At 30.1% G+C, this 21,685-nt stretch overlaps 2 protein-coding genes across 2 annotated transcripts; one reads left to right on the forward strand and one right to left on the reverse strand.

The window, feature by feature from the left end:
• Positions 1 to 2,390: 2,390 nt before the first annotated feature.
• LOC129904462 (pentatricopeptide repeat-containing protein At1g31430) lies at positions 2,391 to 6,219 on the forward strand. The gene has a single exon (XM_055980033.1). The coding sequence runs from the start codon at positions 2,501 to 2,503 to the stop codon at positions 4,328 to 4,330; it is 1,830 nt and encodes a 609-aa protein (XP_055836008.1). The 5' UTR covers positions 2,391 to 2,500; the 3' UTR covers positions 4,331 to 6,219.
• Positions 6,220 to 10,612: 4,393 nt separating this feature from the next.
• Positions 10,613 to 14,009, reverse strand: LOC129904390 (leucine-rich repeat receptor-like tyrosine-protein kinase PXC3). The gene is made up of 2 exons (XM_055979956.1): positions 11,444 to 14,009; positions 10,613 to 11,123 (listed from the first exon to the last, which is right to left on the reverse strand). The coding sequence occupies exons 1-2, from the start codon at positions 13,932 to 13,934 to the stop codon at positions 10,813 to 10,815; spliced, it is 2,802 nt and encodes a 933-aa protein (XP_055835931.1). The 5' UTR covers positions 13,935 to 14,009; the 3' UTR covers positions 10,613 to 10,812.
• Between the last annotated feature and the right edge of the window lie 7,676 nt (positions 14,010 to 21,685).

Genomic DNA, 21,685 nt, shown 5'->3' on the forward strand with positions numbered 1-21,685 from the left:
ACCAATTTAATCAGTTTTAAAGTTATTAAAACCAAACCAATTTAATTGATTTTAAAATTATTAAAACCAAACCAAATCAATTAAAATATACATCCATCGGTTTGGTTGTTATCGGTTTTGGTTTGATTTGTTTCGGTTATTCGGTTATAATTATACACAAAAATTAAAGAAACTATTCATTCAAAAGAGAAGAAAAATCAATAATTCATTCAAAGAAATAAATTGGCTTCGTGTCATTTTGAATCTTATAATTCTTATACTAGAACTTTAATTATGTTTAACTTCATGCTTATATTGTTAGCTAACCAATGTATTAAACAACATAAACTTACTGAATAATGCATAAGCTAATGATAAAGTTGTACAAATAAAAAATGTATCATACCTTACTATTTTAAATTAGCGTGCCGTATTTTTTGCAGATAAAAGTGTTCATAAAAGATAATATATTATGTCTATATAATTATAAAAAAATATGTATATAATTTATCGGTTCGGTTCGATTAATTCTTCGATTTTTTTGAACAAAACCAAAACATAACAAAATATTATCATTTTTTAAAAATGTAAAATCAAATCAAACCAAGCCAAATTAAAAATCGGTTTATTTGATTTAGTTTTTTGATTTGGATTGGTTTTTATCCAAACCGTAAACACTCCTACACACTATGATGAAAATAGAATAAAAGAGAGATGTGTTTCTCAAACTAATAAATAATAGTTTAAATATAAAACTCACAATCTCAATAATTTAGATATAAAACTCAAAAAATAAAAAATAGTTCATATATATTTTTTAACACTTATCTCTTTTCTCAATTTTATTGTGGTAGACGAATAAATACTGGCAGTAGTCATAGCTATATCAATTAATGTTAGCAGTACAGTTTATGCTACCTCAAATTGCATTGATTTGATATACATATTTTTTTTTAAAAAAGAACCCACATAAATAGTCCCTCATCAAAATAATAGCCGATAAAATTTTATTTTGTTTATTAATAAATAATATACATAATTAATGTATATTAATGTAATTACTTTCGGGTCTATTTGAAAAGTTATCTGGTAATTGAAATTAGTGTAATTATTAGGGTAGTAATACCAACCAGTGGCGGACCCAGAAATTATATGAAGGGGGTTCAAAAAAAATTAAACACGCTAATCAAAAAAAATGTGCTTATTCGGATTCAAACTCGTGAGCTGAGACAAGCTAAAGCAAAATATTGAACCTCATTTGCCACTGAGCTAGTCCTTTGACTTATGCTCAAGGGGTTCAATATTAAATATACACACATAAATTAAAAAATTTATCTTATATAAATAGTGTAATTTTTTAACGAAGGGGGTTCGGATGAACCCCCTAAACATGCCTTGGGTCCGCCCCTGATACCAACCTAGTAATTACACAGTCTAGTAATTATGATGACCTGTTTGTTTGCCACGATGTAATTACAAGTGTATTGTTTGGTTGCACAAGTGCAATTACAAGGTTATATTAAATTTTAAAAATAAAAGCTAATTATCTAAACTCAAAATTTACATTAAACAAATAAAGGCCTTTATAAATGATATTAAATTAAATATTTAATATATATATTGTCATTTGAAAAATATATTAATTAATAAACATACATTCTTACTAATATTATAAAAAAAATTGATTTATATTTTTTAAAATTAGTATATTTTTATTAATGAATTATAAAAACTAAAAATATAAGATTTCTTTGAACATCATGAAATGCATGTTTGACAAAAATATTAATATTGTAAATATAATGTCATACAATTATTAAAACATTTGACAAAAAGATAATCTATCAAGTCTAACCAAAAAATAAATGGCTTGCAATATGAAATATCAAGTCAATACTACAAAAATAAATGAAATTAAAAATATAACATAAATTCTAAATTCAAAATAAAATTTTTAAATACAATACTACTCCTATGTCAAATTTCAATATAACGTACATGAATATGATTTAAAAGAAAAGAAAAACGTAAATCTGCAACTTTATTCAATAATGACTTCTACTTTAATTTAAAAATTCAAATACTAGCAAAAATATGCTAATAAAAATAATAAACATAGAATAAAAATAAGTAATACGAAAAATTACATGGAATCACATGAAGTAAAGATTGAGAATGAGAAGGAAATGAAATTTAAATAATAAATATGTTTTTAGAAAATATTAAAATAATAAGAATTTTAAAAAAGTAAATTAAAATGAAAAAATAAAAAGGAAGAAATTCAAAAATAATAAGCTTGTAATTAGACTAATTCACAACTTTCTCGTGGAAATTGTAGAGTGTAATTATCCCGGTAAATTATACCTAATTACCTGCTAATTATCCCGGTAAATTATACCTAATTACCTGCTAATCATCAACCAAATATGTTATACATTATAATCAAATCCGGGTGACTTTCCAAAGAGGCGCTTCATGTCCTACTTATAGCTGCCTTTTACCTCTATTCAATAATCCTAATATGTCTTCAATAAGGTCAATTTCTGCTACACTTGACATTAGAACATGCCTTGAGCTTCTTAAGACTTGTAAATCCATTACAAAACTCAAACAAATCCATGCCCAAGTTATCATCCTCAATTTCCACAAACACATTGGCATTTTACACAAGCTATTAGCCTTTACCACTCATGATGATGATACCCAACTCCCAGGAGACTTAAATTATGCCAAGAAAATCTTCAGTTGCTGCGAGAATCGAACATTGTTCATGTACAATGTAATCATTAAAGGGTATGTGAAAACGGGTCAATTCAAGAAAGCCCTTTTCTTGTTTGATGAGTTAAGAATACGTGGCTTGTTTCCCGATAGTTTCACTTACCCATTTGTGTTTAAAGCTATTGGTGAGTTGAAAATGGTGAAAGAAGGTGAAAAGCTTCATGGGTATGTCTTGAAATCTGGTGTTTGGTTTGATAACTATGTGGGTAATTCTGTTATGGATATGTATGGTTTGTTTGGTTATGTGGAGAGTTTGAACAAGATGTTTGATGAAATGCCTAAGAGAGATTCGATTGGGTGGAATATATTGATTTCTGGGTTTGTTAGATGTGGTAGGTTCCAGGATGCTGTTGGGGTTTACAAGAAGATGAGAGAGGAAGGTGGTGTTAAGCCTGATGAAGCTACGGTTGTGAGTACTTTGTCAGCTTGCACTGCATTGAAAAGATTGGAACTTGGTAAAGAAATTCATCGATACATTGTTGAAGAGCTTGGGTTCAGCCTTATTATTGGGAATGCATTAGTGGACATGTATTCTAAGTGTGGATGTTTGATGGTGGCTAGGGAGATATTTGATGATATGCCAATGAAAAATGTGATATGTTGGACTAGTATGGTGTCGGGGTATGTTAATAGTGGTCAATTGGATGAAGCTAGAAAACTTTTTGAGAGGAGTCCAGTTAGGGATCTAGTTCTGTGGACAACTATGATTAATGGGTATGTGCAATTCAATCGTGTTGATGATGCAATGGACCTGTTTCGTTCGATGCAAATGCAAAGGATTAAACCTGACAAATACACACTGGTTGCTCTTCTCACTGGTTGTGCTCAGTTAGGTGCCTTGCAGCAAGGTGAATGGATTCATGATTACATGAAGGAAAACAGAATAACTGTTACTGCCGTTGTTGGTACTGCCCTTATAGAAATGTATGCAAAGTGTGGTTGTATAGAAAAATCAATGGAAATATTTGATGAATTAGAAGAGAAAGATACTGCATCATGGACTTCAATTATTTGTGCACTAGCCATGAGCGGGAACATTAGGAAGGCACTGGAACTGTTCTCAGAAATGGAACAAGCTGGATTTCGCCCTGATGATATCACTTATATTGGAGTGTTAAGTGCATGTAGCCACGGGGGCTTGGTAGAGGAAGGCCGCAAGTATTTCCATGCAATGAGTAGGATTTATGCAATTCAGCCAAAGTTAGAACATTATGGTTGTTTGATAGATCTACTTGGTCGTGCTGGGCTCCTAAGTGAAGCTGAAGTAATGATATCTCAGATACCCAATAAAGACAAAGAGATTATAGTTCCAATATATGGGGCTTTGCTTAGTGCCTGCAGAATTTACGGCAATATTGATGTTGGTGAACGTGTGGCTGAACTGCTCATGGAGATTGAATCTTATGATTCTAGCACTCATACACTTCTGGCAAACACCTATGCATCTGCTGGCAGATGGGAAGATGTATCAAAGGTCAGGGGAACTATGAGGGATTTAGGTGTTAAGAAGTCACCTGGATGCAGTTCAATTGATATCAATGGAAATGTGCACGAGTTCATTGTTGGACATTAATCCACTTGAAATGAAATATTCTATCTGTTGGGTAGCATCTCTTAGCTACTTCTAGGTGCAAGTCCATAGAAGTTTCTGACAGTAGAAAGGTTCGGGTGATTTATGACTTGATCTTCTTTCTCATTAGACTTGATTCTGTCCTTTGATGGTGCTTCTTTTTCCTCTTGCGTTCATGAGAAAACTTTTGATCTCTTGGATGTGGCCAATTTATTGGACATCCAAGTTGGTGCTCTATTTACTCCATACAGGATTACCACAAGTGAGATGGTCAGCATAGATGGGTGAAAAAGCTCCAGCGCTATTACATCTCCACTGCAGAGTGGTTTAAAACATGAAGTCTTTCCGTTCTAGCAATCTGGTTTTCTTGCAGCTGCGTTGGTTGATGAGGGTCTTCAAAAGGTTTGAGTTGATGGACAGAGAATATGGGTCAGTGGTCAGCATTGTTGATATGTCAGGAAGAGTCGGACCAGTGGTTGAAGCAGATGTTTTTGCTCAGCAGTTGATGAGAAGGGTGATGTCTTGGGATTATCTGGTTTGATCCTTGCTTTCTACTGAGTTCATAGACATCTTGAACGGGAGAAAGTAGTTGCCAGTAAACTGCGTGAAATATCAGAGTATGCAGAGGAAGGAAATTGGCTGTCCACAGCAGGTGTTAGAAAGGGAATGTGGAGAGTGGGCTCGTAAAAGGAGGTTAGCAGTACTTGGATTGACATATCTGACTGTTCTAACTGTTTTATACCTAATGAAAAGAAGCATTATGGTGGAAAACTAGCGATTAATATGAAGGATGCTGCTTATAATTCTAAACTCTAATCAATAGAGGGGACTTATGTGGTAGCCAAATGTGAGCTTTCATTCCTGGACTAGGTACGTTTGTACTCATGAGTCTGTTGAAAGGGTTTTGCAAAATGTTGACATGCTTCTAGTTAATTCCTGACCTGCTTAGAGCCCGTTTGGGTTAGCGGAATTCAACCTGTAAATATATCAAGAAGTCCTATATATGAGCCTTGCTGCTGTGAAGACTTTAGAGATGAATCCTCACGGGTCTACAGTACTTAGGTTTGGGGTGTGAGATCATTTGGAAGAGGTTTTAAGATACCGAACGAAGGCTCATCCTGCTAAAAGAAGCTCCAAAATCAATCTTGCTAGTCCCAGATAGATGACATAACTTTTGTACTAGTGGTTTGTATGGGTGTGTGAGTACATCTGCCTTTCAAGTATAATGACACCGTGATAATCATCATTTAGAAATCCTTCAGTTCTCAGCAGATTCATGAAAATTAATAAAATCTCATGAGAAAGATTCCAAGACAATAAATGACAGCAGAAGAGATGGAATTTAAGTCTTGCTTATGCTGGAAATTTTGGCTATATTCTGGTGATGCAGATCTAGAGAAATATTTGCTGTGGAAAGTATTCATGGTACTTTCCTCTCTACATCAAGTTGAGAAATTGTCCAATACAAGGGTAAGGTCTTCCTGTGATCTGACCTCTGGCACCATTGGATAAACAACTGTAGGAATGCCAAAGGAGATGGATAGAAGTCGCAAGGACCTAAGCTGGTTTCATGATGCGCTGGCTGTGGGGTGTAATCGAGAACCTGTGATGGACAAAATTCCAAGCTGGAGATTACGTAGGATTGGGAGCTGAAGTGAATTAGTTTCAGAGGCAACACCATTTTGCATTTTCTTGGAAATTTGGAATGAGACAGAATAGAAGATTGTTTCACTGTTCAAAGGATGAAAATCAGATATGCAGATTATTTAAAAATCTTTTTTGTTTCAGTTGAACCTTTAGTGTAAAGAGAAGTGTAAAACTTTCCAGCTTCTCAATGAATTTGTACATTGTATATATCTCTTACAGCTTCTTGCTGACAAAGTTTTGAGTCACTTTGCTGTGTTATTTTTCAAATATAATAATGTAACCTGGTTTTCATGTTCAGTGTTCATCCAACTTATAACATGTTTTCTTCTCTTGAAAATTCTTCCAAGTCAATGGTGATGTGTTCTTCATCAATCAAGGAATAACAAATTCGGTTTCAAAAGGAAGCATAAGATGTGGTTTCAGTGAATAAGATTTTCTTGACAAGCTTCAAGAAAGATTTCATCCAACAGAAATCCCACGTACCTGGTAGTGCCTTAATTTCAAGGACGGGTGATTTTTAACAAATCAAAAAATTGTGTACACCATCATAAGTATCCCTTTATATTATAGAAAATGATTGAAAGTGTGTGAGATTAGTATGACTTTGTAATTTGAACATAAGTAGACACAATATTTCAATTAGCCAAAACACTGAAACATTCGAGCAATAGGGAATTAGTATTATAAGTTAATGCAAATTCATGTTAATAGCTTCTTTTATAGATATGCTTTCTAACTTAAGTAGGTTTGTATTTATTTCTATTTTAAAGTTAAAGTTTTAGTTAATTTTAATGTCTTAATATATATTATGGTTTATACATAATAATTATATTATAATTTGATGAAAATAGTAAATGACGCGTGATTAAATTGTGTACCTCAATTGACAACAAATATTATAGGAAAAAAATTGGACTTAGATACATATATACTTCACCATTAATCCATTGCTAAATTGCTTCTAGGTAAAACAAATACTAAAATTCTTGATTACTTCCTCAATCTTCTTTCTTAAATATATCAATATCTTCTAATGATTGAGTCGAGAATTCTCAAATAAAAAACATAATATCAAGTTTTTGCATTTGAATATATTGAAGATATAAAGTCAATCCTACTGCCTATACTGAAATAATTTGAACTATAACCTTAAAAAGAAAATTTTACCAACAAATGAAACAATGGTGATTTTGTTTAATTTCTTTTCAAGTTTCGTTTTGTTAAATAGTAGATTATCAACGTAAAAAAATCTACCTGCCTTTTCTTTGAAAGACTTTTCTCCTTATTTTTCTCACTTTGATTTATAATATTTTGTTCACCTACCTTATTTTCATTTTCCTGTCACAATCTTTTAATCTATTTATTAGTAATTAAAAAGATTAATAATTGAACTATTTTATCCTTTTGGCCTCCCCTATTATTATTTTACTGTCACATTTTTTTAAAATATATTTATTGTTTCACCAAAAATCATGATTTGACTAATTTACACTTTCTATTATTTTTTAAATTACAAAGATATTTAAAATACTTCATTATAAAAAAAAAACACAATATAACACTTTTTCGAATTTTATTGGTAAATTTTTTCTAATTCTTCCAAATTATTTTTAAATTCAGCTGCAGAATATGTCAATAGTAATTTTCAAATTTAATAACAAAAAAAATGTTAATATACTAACATATGAGAAAACATAACTCCTAAATCTAAAAGGAAGTGAAAGAAGGAAAAATGTTCAAAAATGTTCTTTAACGTATTAGAAATGGTTCAGAAATATCCTCCTTTCACCTTATGGATCAAATTTGCCCCCCTTCCACCTATTGGATTAAAAGAAAAGAATTTTAAACTTTCTGTATTTTAAGGGGAAAAGCAAATATTTATTTTTAATACTTAATAAAAATAAATGATTATTTTATTTAGTGTGGACTCAATTTTTAATTTTTGATTAGTTTTTGTTACTGTGTATATTCTTTATTAGATTTAGGTTTTATTCTTTAATTAACAATTAATTATACATTATCGTTGTGCCTAATGCACCTAAGTTGGAATTCAAATTTTTCGACTCATCACTTATATGCTACATGAAAAGGTTTTTTTTTGTGTGTGTAATTTACTCATTAATTTACTTTTCACTTATGTTTTACTACTCATATTATAGTAACTGTTATGTTTTTTATGAAGTGTGGAGGTAAATTTACTTTAATTTCCAGTAATGAATATTTAGTAATCACATTTTTAGTTGGTTTTGAACTCGTATAATAATTAAATAGAGTAATAATTATTTGAAAAAAATAATAAATGATAATTTTATTTAAACAATGATCATTGCTATTCATCTACTATAAAATTATCCATAATTAAAATTTTCAACTCTAAAACACCAAATCGAAAACTACCCATATGTACAGTCTTATACTATGACCCAACATATGTAGCTTGTTCCAATAACAATTCTAATTCAATAACATATTTCTCAAGGCAAAACCAATATTGAATCGTTTATAATTAATTAGCTCACGATTAAACAAAGAAAGGGAAATAAAAAGAGAAAAGAGATAAACCTTTGCTTTTTGTTTGGTTTCTTCGTTCAATGGCATTCGTGATCATAAATTTTCAACTGAAAGAGAAATGTGAGAAATTATCAAAAAGGGAATTCATTGTCAATTGTTGATTATGCATAATTTCTATATAATCTTTAAATCAACTAACTTAAAAAAATAAAGAAAGACAAAAATGATGTTGATAATTAATACAAAAAGACGACTTGAATCAAGATTGAATATCAAAATATCAAAATCAAGATAAGAAGAAAAAAAATAGAAATAGAAGAAGCATGTGTTTATTATAAATTTTGATCCAAAATATTATTTCAATAGAATTATAAGAATTTCTTTTTACATAAGTTAAAATTCTAATTGATTTGAAAGTGTTAAATATTATGATTACCGTACATTAAAAAGTTGAAAAGCAAATTTAAAGAGAATTTGTTTTATTCAAAAAGGACACATGAGAAGATAAAAAAAAAAAAACTGGTATAATTTCTTTTTTTACCTACGCACGATTTTAAATCAATAGTAATTTGTATACAGGATTTGTACATGAGGTAAATCCTAGTGGCATTAGAAGTATTAAATATTATGAATTTTTATCTAGATAAAATAATTAAACCTAAAGAAATTACAAATCAATTTAATTGTGAATTTTTTTACCCCAAAAGGGCACGTGAGAGAAAAATTAAATTCTATAGAACTTTTACCTCAATATGCAATAATTTTCACATTTAATAATATATAAATTGGTAATTTTAGGAGCCTAGTACAAAACTACTTAATTTTCATATATTTTAGGAATCCAATAAAAGAAAATTGCTTAATTTTTCTTTCCATATATTTTAAAAGTCTAGTAAAAGAAAACTATTTTTTTAAAATTCTTTTTAGCTATTTTTGGGACTTTTTTAGCTATATTTTTTGGACGTTTTTTTTTTTTACCTCTTTTGACTATTTCTTTGGCTAATTTTTGGGAATTTTTTGTAAACCTAGTATATTTTAGTTGAAAAAAGATTCTTTAGTAGGAATTTTACTATAATAAGAAAATCTTCTCCATTTAACGTTTATTATAATAAATATTTAATATCAATAAACTAATAGCTTAATAATTAAGAAAAATGGTGAAAAGACGATTTTGTTTAAAGCAAAGTAAGGACACAAAATTTAAACAATGTTATTAAGGATCTTTATGTTTTTAATATAATATAGATATATATTATATTTTTGTTTTATTTTATAGGCACAATATAATTATTTTAGGATACATTAGGCGTGATTAGAGACAAATATGGATTAGGATTCATATTTTTTTTAAATTATTTTATTAAATCATCCATCTTCAAAGGCAATAGTGAAAAGGGCACATATTTATTACTTTATATGGATTATTTTAGGATTTTGATTATTATTGGATTAGGATTCATATTTTTTTTATTATTTTATAGGCACTTATATGGATTAGCGAATATGAATTAGGATTCATATTTTTTTTAAAATTATTTTATAGGCAAATATTTATTATTTTATATATGAATTATTTTAAGATTTAATTATTATTAATTAATAGTTAATATCAGAAAAGATAGAATAGTGAAAAGACGATTTTGTGGAAATGAAGTTTTTGCTCTCGGCTGATTTAGGTAATGTTGCTTATGAAAGATTCTAGGATTTTTAATTAGTTTTTTTCAGTGTACCAAAAAAATAAAAAAATAATGACTGAGAACTTAACATTAAGGCGCAAACAAAGAAATAGCCTTGTCTAGCTAAGCCATTAGGGGGCGTTTGTCCATGAAAATTGTGAGTATTTGAAAAAAGTAGTTTTTGTTTTCAAAGTGAAAAATGATATTTGAAAATTGGAATTGTTTTTGAATTTTTGTGAGTAGTTTGGAGTGAAAACAACAATGTTTTCAAATTCCGGAATTCAACAATATACTTGTAGCATGTTGCATTGTATCCATATTTTGTGATTCTGTGGAGTGATATTAGGTTTTCTTATATGTGTTATTTTAGATTTCTTTCAATGTTGATAAGTCATGTCTAGAGCCAAATATGGGATAGTATATCACACCCAATGGGATAGTATATACAAACTTATGATTAACGCTATTAAATATCTTTCTTAAGAGGTGTGCAAAAAATTCAAGAGACATAATGAGGACATTGAGGTCTATGCTGCTCAAAATCGCCAAAAATGCTGTCGGATCATCCCAAAATGCACTACTTTTGAGGGATCCGACATGCAACCGACAACATTTTTTAAGAATCTGGGCAACCTAATACTATATGTGTGATTAAATGCCAAATTGTTGGCCCAAAGTTAGCAATGTTTCTAGTAATTCTTTGGCATCAGGTCTTTCCCTTGGAGAGACACTTAAGCATTGCAGAGCAATTTCAATCACTAGAAGCATTTGTTGATGAACTTGAACAGAATTTCCACTCACTCTGCTGTCAACAACTTCACCCAAATCTTCATGCTGAATGATCCACTTAGCCAACTCTGTTCCTTCACTAATTGCTGGTTTCCCAGTTAGCAGCTCAAGCATTATTACCCCAAAGCTATACATATTACCAGCCTCAGTCACTCTCATCACATATGCATACTCTGCAAATACACACATTACTTGAAAAATCATCAAGGTGGCTTAAAACAAACAAGATTTTGTTAAAGCCTACATGTAATGTTGGAAATTGGATTTTACCAAATCCTGTTAAATCATGGACTTTTAAAACAGAAAGAAAATAAGCCATAAAGGGATTCTTGAATCCTTACTCTGAATTGCCTTCTCAAATGTAGGTAAAATTGTGTGCAAAGTGAAGTGAGTGATTGTTATGTAGATAGACATGAATTAAAGAACATTCAATAATTACTTGTTTAACATTTGAATCACATCATCGTTGCAAAACAACAAAGGATCAGTTTACCTGGAGGAACATATCCCACTGCTACAGACAATTGTGAATAATTAAATGCCCTCCCAAGCTCAATATCTCCAATTAAGGGCTGGTTCAAATGTTTCATAAAGATGCTGCTTGATGAAATATGGAAGAGGATGATTTGATCGCTGAAGAGAGAGCCTCCATGTAAGATAGCCAAACCTCTACAAATGCCAACTGCTATGTCAAAGCGACTTTTCCAGTCTAAAGTACTGTCATCACATCTTCCATGGAGGAGGTCAAGGAGTGTTCCATGTTGAGGGTATTCATAAACTATATATGTAGTATCTGATTCCACAACACAAGCAAGGGGAGCCATGGTATAGTTGCTAAGGTGGCCAATATTGACAAGCCCTTGTTTGAACCTTTCCAAGCTATGCAAGCTGAATGACTTGTTCCTCTTCTTAATCTTCTTGATGCAATAGTACACACCACAAGGCATCATAACCTTGTAGTAAGTGTAGAACTGGTTGTTTTGCATAACGTTAATTGGCCTACACATTGTGGTCATGGCCTTGGACAGTTTAATTTGAAACTGGTGGAGGCTATCACCAGTGATCCAACAAACCTCGCTTTGGTGCAGGTTAGTCGACATAAAGTACTGGATACAAATTTTTGCACTCACACCAAAAGCAAAGCCACAGCAAACAAAGAGGACCAGGACTATGGTTGATGACAATGTCTTGCCCTTATTGTATTCCAGTGGGGCAACTGGGGAAGGATAGCTCAGATTCCCATTTCCAGCTGTCTCAACACTGACAAAGTTTCCAAACTTAGGAACAACCCCAGAAAGTTGATTGTTTGAAAGCACCAACCTAGTCAAGCCTCCCATTCCGGCCAGGAAGTCTGGAATCTGACCCGAGAACCTGTTGTAAGAGAGATCCAAAACTTCCAGTGAAGTCAATCTAGAAAGACTACTTGGTATAGGTCCTTGAAAAAGATTGTGACTCAGATTCAAAACAATCTGTAAACTCAACGGCATCTCTGGAATAGGCCCACCGAGTTGGTTCAAACCAAGTTGGAGTTCTAACAGCACATTTAAGTTACTAATGTCAACCGGAATTCGACCACTTAGTTTATTTCCATGCAAATTCAAGTTTGTGAGACTTCTCAAACTTGATAATGAACTTGGAATGGAACCAGTCAACGAATTCCAGCTGACATTGAGCTTCTGCAATCTGTTCAACTGTGAAATGTTACTTGGAATTTCTCCAACTAGGTTATTGGACTGAAGACTCAGTACCTGAAGATTATACATATCAGCCAACTCAACAGGAATAACACCACTCAGCTTATTCTGGGCTAAGTTCAAAAGGGCCAATTTTCGGCACATCCCCAATTCAGAAGGAATTGGTCCAGTTAACTGGTTGTTGTCCAGTTCCAAGTAGGTCAAACTTTGAAGCCTTTCAAAGGAAGCAGATGGAAATGACCCATTCAAAGCATTTTGCCCCAATCTCAACCTGATCAAATTTACCGACATGTTTGAAGGAACAGGTCCCTCTAACTTATTGGAAGTGAGATCAACAAACTGCAAGTTCAGTGGGGATAAGAGGTCTTGAGGGATGGTACCATTTAAGTAGTTAAAACTTAGGTCCAAATTCCTCAGGTATGTGGTTATCTCAAGGGGTATATTTCCAACAAAATAATTCTGATTCGCATCAAAACGTGTCAGTGTTTTGATACTCCTAAGGGATTGTGGGATTGTGCCACTCAATCTATTGACTGACAAGATCAAGACTTTCAATTTGGGAAGTTCTCCTAATCTATCAGGAATTACACCAGATAGATTGTTTAGAGAAAGGTCAATCAAAGTTAAGTTGCCAAAGTTCACAATTTGAGTGGGGAATTCACCTTGAAAAAAATTTGCAGAAAGTTGAAGCTCCTCCAGATAATTAAACTTTCCAAGACTGGTAGGAACTGAACCATTAAATCTGTTATAGCTAAGGTTCAAACTCTTGAGTGAATTCAATCCATCCAACTGCAAGTCAACTTTCCCATTCAAGTCATTAAAAGAAAAGTCCAAAGACTCCAACTTTCCAAAACCAGTGAAAGTAGGCAAAGAACCCTCCAATTTATTCCCACTAAAGTTCAACAGTTTCAAGCCACTAACTCCTCCACAACCAGTGATGAACCCATTTGGGATAGAGCTCAAAAAGTTCTGGGAAACATCAAGAGACTCCAAAGTATCAATTTGACAAATAAAAGGCAAGAATTCAGAGCTAGAAATAGAGAACAATGAAACGGTGATTTTGGTAAGGGAAGAATTATTAGAATTGCAAGAAACCCCTTTCCAAGAACATGGGGTTGAAGTTTTATCAGTCTCATTCCATACAAAAGAAGAACCAGTATCACTCTGAAGCAGATCATAGACACTTCTCATGGCACTAATTTGATTTGGGGGCAGTTGGGAAAACACCAAATGTAAAAAGAAAGACAAGTACAGAAAAGAAGGAAGATAGACAAACATTGTGGCTTGCATTTGGTGTCAAGAATTGAACTGACAAACTTCAGTAGGCAATATTATGCATGCACAAGATACAAGTCATTACTAACTAAGTAGAACGATCAACAGGAATCTCGAAAGACCTTGACTCATGCAAAAGTTACAATACTATGATAATTAGAATTCTAGCCTGTTTGACCAAGTTTCTAAAATCAGCTTAAATTAGTTTTAAAAAAGTGGTTTTCAAATAAGTTCTTTAGGCGAGAAATAATTATATTTGGCCAAAAAATTTTAAAAATACTTTTGAACAACAATTAATGATTGATAGGCTTTTTAAAAATGCTTCTAAAGAGTTATTTGATAGGATGTATCAAAGATTCTAATACTTGTATTAAATATGATATTATTTAATCGTTTGTTTAGTAAGATTTCCATCCCATGTATAACTAATATATACCTTATTCAGTATTATAGGGTGTACAACTCATTGCAAATCATAGTATTAGTAGTAAAGGTCTACTACTATATGGATAAACATGGTTAAAGACAAAACTGTCTTTATTATATTAAATCATACAGTGGATAAGAAATATTTTCAGCATTAGGCTTGTGTATTGGTTAGTCCAGTTTGATTTTGATGTTCATCGGTTCAACTTATCGATTATCGGTGTGTAGACATGCTAAATTGTTATATAACGATTAAGATATTGATTTATCGGTTATTGATTGTTATTAGTTTAACCGTTAAAATTTTACACAAAACAAATCATTTAAAATCACATAGAAACAAGGTAACAAACCAAATGAACAATGCACATAAGTTGAGAGATTGCATCTTGCTCAAAAGCAAGTATTGATACGTTATAGAATAATCGAGAGTTTGAAACAATAAAAAATTAAAATATGAAGCTAAACCCTAAGTCGAGGACTCCATATACCGAATGATATAAATTAGTTTATTAATTTACTATTGGAGAACCTATTAGAAAGAACCTCAAACCGTTAAAGAACGGATAATCCGATAAAAAAAATAGGCCATTACCGAAACCATAAAACCAATAACCCATTACCGATAAATCAATAAAAAAAATTGGTCAGGTTACTGGTTTTAATTAGGCTTTGAACAGCCCTACTCAGCATAACTAATCCAACATTACTAAGATACACTATTCAACATCATTCTTATATACTCTACCAAACAATTCCTAAGGGCATGTTTGGAAAGCCACAATGTAATTGGAATTTGGTGTAATTACACCCTTTGGCATATTTGGTAGACCAAGTAATTACTTGGTGAGAGAGGAATTAGGTATAATTGAAGTTAGGGGTGTGCATTGGTCAGTTCGGTTTTATGTATTATCCGCTCGCTTTATTAGTTTTTTATTTTGAAATATGCTAAACCAATAATAAACCAATAAGATATATTTTATCGATTTTCGGTTTAACCAATAAGAAAATGCTCATAAAATAATTATATGACTCCTTCAATAATTTGGCACGACAAGACAATAATATAACTTTATGGAATGCTCATAAAATAGAAACAATGATGACTAACATAAAAAGAACTCTACAAGTGCAACACAAATAAAAGAATTAGGACAATAATGTGAATTAAAGTCTAAAGGGCAAAGGTAGTAACCAATAAGGTATTGATATTAATATTTAACATTTATTTAGGGATAAAATAGTAAATTATTATTGTCTTAATGGGTTGTCGGTTTTTCCAATAACCCAATATTAAAAACCAATATCGAACCAATAATCCGATAAATTTTTTTATAAAATCAGTAAAAACTCATTAACTCAATAATTCAATAACATTTTATTCGGTTCGATTTATTGGTCGGTTCAATTTTTGCACACCCTTAATTGAAGGGGAGTAATTACACTCTTCAATTCCCAAGGAAAGGTAAGGATTAGTGTAATTACATGAAACTTTTTAAAATTCTTCTTTTATATTGATATTTTTTATTTTAATTTATTTTTTTATTTCTATTATTTTATGTTTTAATTATTCTAATATTTTTTAAAAATATATTTTTTATTTTTTATTATTTATATTTTATTTCCTTCTCATTCTCAACCTTTACTTTTTCACGTGACCATGCAATTTTTTATATTATTTTATTATTTTTATTTGCATAATTTTATTTGTATTCTAATTTTTAAATTAGAGTAGAATTCATTATAAAATAAGATTATAGACTTACGTTTTCCTTTTCTTTTAAATCCTGTTTATGTACGTTGTGTTAAAATTTGATATAAGAGTATTATGTTAATTTTTTTTGTTTTGAATTTAGAATTTATGTCATATTTTCAATTTCATTTATTTTAGTAGTATTGACTTGATATTTCACATTGTAAACCATTTTTTTTAGTTAAACTTGATGGATTATTTTTTTGTCAAATATTTTAATAATTTTATGACATTATATTTATAATATTTTGTCAAACATACATTTTCTGGTGTTCATAAAAATCTTATACTTTTAATTTTTTGATTAAATTAATTAAAGTATATTAATTTAAAAAGTATAAATAAATTATTTTTTAAAATATTAGTTAAGAACATATGTTTATTAATCAATATATATCTTAAATATTTAATTTAGTATCATTTATAAAGGTCTTTATTTGTCTAATATAAATTTTAAATTTTAAATAATTTACTTTTATTTTAAAATTTTAATATAACCTTATAATTGCACTTGTGCAACCAAACATTATACTTGTAATTACATTCAGGTAAACAAACAGGTCATTGTAATTAATATTTTGTGTAATTACTAAGCTGATAAATACTAACCTAGTAATTATACTAATTTCAATTACTAGGTGACTTTCCAAACAGACCCTAAATGTATTGTTCTCAAAAGTATTTTCAAAAAGTTGCTTTTGGGGAAAAACTATTTTGTTTAGCTCGTAAAACACAGTTTCAACTACTCTTCAGAAATACTTATTTTCTCCCAAAAACTTGATCAAGCACCTTTCTTTTCTAAAATAAGCACTTGTTTAAAAAATAAATATTTTTGGCGCTATTAATCTCCCTTGTGTTGTGGACGTGATTAATACTCACATTCATATGTTACTATTACTCTATTTTCTTTGTAGAGCATATCCTTCATCTAGAAGAGTTGCATACATGTATAAAAGTACTATCATAACAATGTACATCAAGTTCCTTATGTGCATGCCCAAACTCAAATAGTGCAAATAATATTATTGGGTGCACCAAGTGAAGTTGGAGGTTCGAATCTCAAATTTATTTTGTCATATATCTTTCTCAAGAATTAAGCTTGTCACGCCTCAACCTGGAGAGGCAAGACCGACACCTGATGTCTCACTTGATTGAGCGTACCATATAGAAATCATGCCATTTGAACCTATAAGACACTTGAGCCGACAAGATCACCACACATAACGAGCTAAAAGTAGGAAACATAAACATGATCAACAAAGCAACAACACATTAGAAAAACATGATGGGCAAAATAGTTTATACGAGTGAACATCCCAAAACATATATATACATACTATTTTGTCCATCTTATTTTTCTAATGTTATGATGGCCTACAGACTGTAGGCCAGCAAATAAATCTCATTAGACCAACAAAAAAGCCTCCGCGGCCAACAAATAAGCCTCAATGGACAACAAATAAGAATACTCATGTATATGTCAAACTAGGTCTTGTATCATAAATAACGTATACTAATTTAGCTTTAAACAATTCTTTATGATCATCTTATTATTTCAAGGGAGTCTTTCGGATAGCGTAACTAATGTAACACCTCCATATCATGACAGTACCTCTAACAAGCTCAACTACCATCGAAAATCAATCTGTATCATGTGGAATAATTATATTAAAGAATATAACCAGTTATTATTATTATTGACTATGAGTTCTTTATAAAATAATTATGTGAAATATTTTTTTATAGAAGGTACATGAAGATATATGATTCATCGATGCGGCACTTTAGAATATTTTGATATTCTGTTGAGGAAATATGATTGTTTATTTGGTAAGATAATATAAATTTTGATAATTTTCATACTTATGAAGTTTTTATATTTATACGAAAAAATACAACTTATGAAATTTAAATTGCATGTTTAAAATAAAACTTCAATTTCATATTAATTTGATTTGTGTACATCATGCATGTCCAAACAACTGCTAATTGTGGGAACTTGACTAAATTAAAGGCCAAAATTAGTCTTTGTGGGGTCAGAGAAAATAGCCATTCTGCAAGTCCTCCCTATTAGCTATCGAGTTTGACTGGTTTGGAGTCATTTTTAATTAATACTACTAGACTTTGACTGTTTCCAAGTTGTGCTTTTGATTTTGGAAATTATATTCTTAAAAATAAAATAATGAAAAGGTTAAAGGTGATTAATTGTTGATTTAACAAAATCCCCTTCTAAGGAATATATATAAATTAGTGAATTTGTCCGTGATTCATGCTATTATAAAAAATGATTAAATATATTTTTAAATAATTAATATTACTATATGATAAATATTTTGATAAACAGTGTAATAAAAAAGAAAATGCAAATTAAGTCACTATCCTAAGATAACTTATTTATGAAAATTGTTAGAGGGATATTCTCATATTGTAATTTTCAACTTAAAACTGCTGATGAAAAAGAGAAAAACATAATAAAATAAAATAAAATAAAATCAGCAAATTGACCATCTCACTATCATAATTTCATACTAAATCCAACAAATATTATAGCAATACTAATAGTTCAATCAACAGTTACATTAAGTAATTTGATTATTAATTACATGCCTTTCTTTATCTATAAAATACTTTGTAGTAAAAATAAAAAGTAAAAAAATTATGGCAAATTATGGTGAGAACAATACTTGGACTATATTCCAACATACTTATTCATGAAATTCAAAAGTTAAAAAGATCTTTTTTTTTCAATATTCGATGTCTGTACTGAGGTTTATCTTATGTATATTTGTATTACGTAAGATCCATTAATATTAAAGATCTCATAGTTTAACTTTCATTCTTATACTAATACATATTGAAGAGAGCATTCCAAGAAGAAGAAATTAAGTTGCGGTGGTGAAATATTATTGTGGATATTATATTTTTGCAGTGGAAAAAAATATTAAAACATCTAACACAAATTAAATATAAGAAATAAGTCATGATACCATTTAGTGACGTGGAATTGTATTTACCTACTTTCATAGAATAGAGATCATCAAAGAGTAGCATAGCATTGAATTATTTAAAAAAATATGTGTATGTAGTGTTGAAGATGTAGAAAAAGTATAAAAAAAATTGAATTATTTATTGCCTTATAGGATAGTGGAAGAGTCTTCCTTTGATATGAAGAAAAAAAAATTTGCTTTCAATATTAATCATATTATTCACATTCAGTGTGGTAGAAGAGGAAAAGAAAAAAAAATCATTTGTTATTCTTATTTATACCTCATTTACGTATTCTAAAGAATATTTTCTTATGTACCCGGTTCTTTTTTAGATGACGGACTTTGAAGTTTTTTTATAATAATTAAGAGAGCTAAGAAAATAATTTTAATTTTTTAAAAATATATATTTAGCGTAATTAAGAGAGTTAAAGGAGTAGTTTTTGAACTTTTAACATAGACATCAATGAAAACAATAGAAAAAAGATCAAAAAGAAGCATATCTTTAAAACTTATTATATAAAATTTGGGGAGCAAATAAGAGATTTCTAGAAAATAATTCAGGAGAATAGGGACATTGATGATGATGCCACATTGTATTGGTCTGGAGTGGATGAAGTAGAGGCTTGCATCTAGAGTTTTGTGTGATAAGAAGATACCACTGAGACTCAAAGGTAAGTTCTATAAAGTGGTGGTTAGACCGTTTTTGTTGTATGGGGCAGAGTGTTAGCCAGTCAAAAACTTTCATGTTCAGTGGATGCATGTTGCGGAAATGAGGATGTTGATGTGAATGTGTGGTCATACTAGAAGCAATAAGATAAAAAAAAAATGAGGATATTCGGAATAAGGTGGGAGTGGCCTCTGTGGTGGACAAGATGAGAGAAGCGAGACTGAAATGATTTGGTCATATAAAGGGGATATGTGTGGATGCACCAGTGAGGAAGTGCAAGAGGTTGTTTATAAGAGGGTACGAGAAGAGATAGAGGTAAACCGAAAAAATATTGGGGAGAGATGATAAGACAGGATATGACTCAACTTTAGATTACCGAGGACATGACCTTAGAAAGGAGGGTGTGGAGGACGCGTATTAGGGTAGAAGGTTAGTAGGTAGTGTGGTGTTGTCTTGCTTAAGGTGGTTGGTGTTTGCCATTGTACTAGTTGTGTTATTGTAGTTCTTGTTTTTGATATCTATCATTATTTACTATTGTGTTCAATACTCTATTTGTGTATTGTGTTTCGATCATTGCACTATTTTGTTGCTTCTTTATGACTCGCTATATTTTTGTCTTAATATATGGAATTGTTACATCTGAACCGAGGGTCTTTCGAAAATAATTTTTCTACCTCAATGAGATAGTGGTAAGGTTTGTGTACATTCTACCCTCCCTAAACCCTACTTATGAGATTCACTGGGTATGTTGCCGTTGTTGTTGCTTTTTTTTTTTTTGAAAGTCGAGAGGATGATTCCTTAATAAGAAAATATACAATTCTATTTTCTCTTTTATTCTCCTCTAGTAAAATAACTCTTTTTTTTGTGGGCATTAACAATCGATAACTATGAAAAATGCACCTACGCAATATGAATCTCAATTCTCAAAAAAATAAAATATTGCTCCTAACAAAAATCATGTATTATAACATTAAAAATCACTGAAAAAAGATAATATATAAATAACATAGTCAAATTAATTATAAGCTAACAAAAAAAATATACATAAAGTATAAACATATTCTTTCATCATCTTAGGGCAAGAAAAAAAAGATGAAAGTTAATAACAATAAAATATCCCTTTCATTAAGTAATTAAAATTCACATAAAAAAATGATAATTCAAATGTTTTACCTAAGGAGGAAATTTAATAATTCTATTCTTGATATATAGAAAGTAATCATACATTTAATCAAGTGTCTTTGTTTAGAACAAAGAAATAAAACTAAAACAATATCATTAATTGAAATCAAAACAACACATCAATAAGTCTATAATTTTTTCAGGAGAAAATAAAACATAAATAAATTATCAAAACTAAGATAAATAAACTTACATTCAAAGTAGAATTTTGTAGATTAAAAAGAATTATATCATCATTTTAAATCTCAAAAGAACTAACCTCATATCAAATTAAGGGAATGACAAAGTCATCATTTGAAATCTTCCAAAAAAATAAATCAAAAGTTATAAATCGAAAAACAAATTTGAGATAAGGAGAGAAGAGATTGTTGCTAACTAAGATAAATTACTTTAGTATATACACTACTGCTAAAAAAGAAAACTCAAATAGCATGGGATTAAAGAGAGAATCCTTTCTACCAATTATTTTTTGTAAAACAAGATTTTTTTTATGTACCTCTAAAAAAAATTATGTACCTCTAATGGATGTTGAGACGTAGCCACAAAAATCAATAATTTTTTAAAGATAAATAAAATGAAATCAATGAAGCATGAAATGTTTTAAAATTATAAAGCGATAAAAAGAATATCAAATGGCCATACATAAATGCATATGAACATGTCTAATAAAGAAGATAATTATAATGGGAGGTGAAAAGTTGATTAATTAAATTTAAAGGGTTTTGAGCTATTAAAATAAAATAAATTAATA

Source organism: Solanum dulcamara, chromosome 9 (genome assembly GCF_947179165.1).
Source record: "Solanum dulcamara chromosome 9, daSolDulc1.2, whole genome shotgun sequence".
Lineage (NCBI taxonomy): Eukaryota > Viridiplantae > Streptophyta > Magnoliopsida > Solanales > Solanaceae > Solanum > Solanum dulcamara.

Bases quoted from the DNA above. Each gene is read 5' to 3' on its own strand.
- LOC129904462 (XM_055980033.1), top strand. From the start codon at position 2,501: ATGTCTTCAATAAGGTCAATTTCTGCTACACTTGACATTAGAACATGC.
- LOC129904390 (XM_055979956.1), bottom strand. From the start codon at position 13,934: ATGCAAGCCACAATGTTTGTCTATCTTCCTTCTTTTCTGTACTTGTCT. The intron at 11,124-11,443 runs GTAAACTGATCC...GTGTATTTGCAG, and splicing joins AGTGGGATATGTTCCTCCAG to AGTATGCATATGTGATGAGA.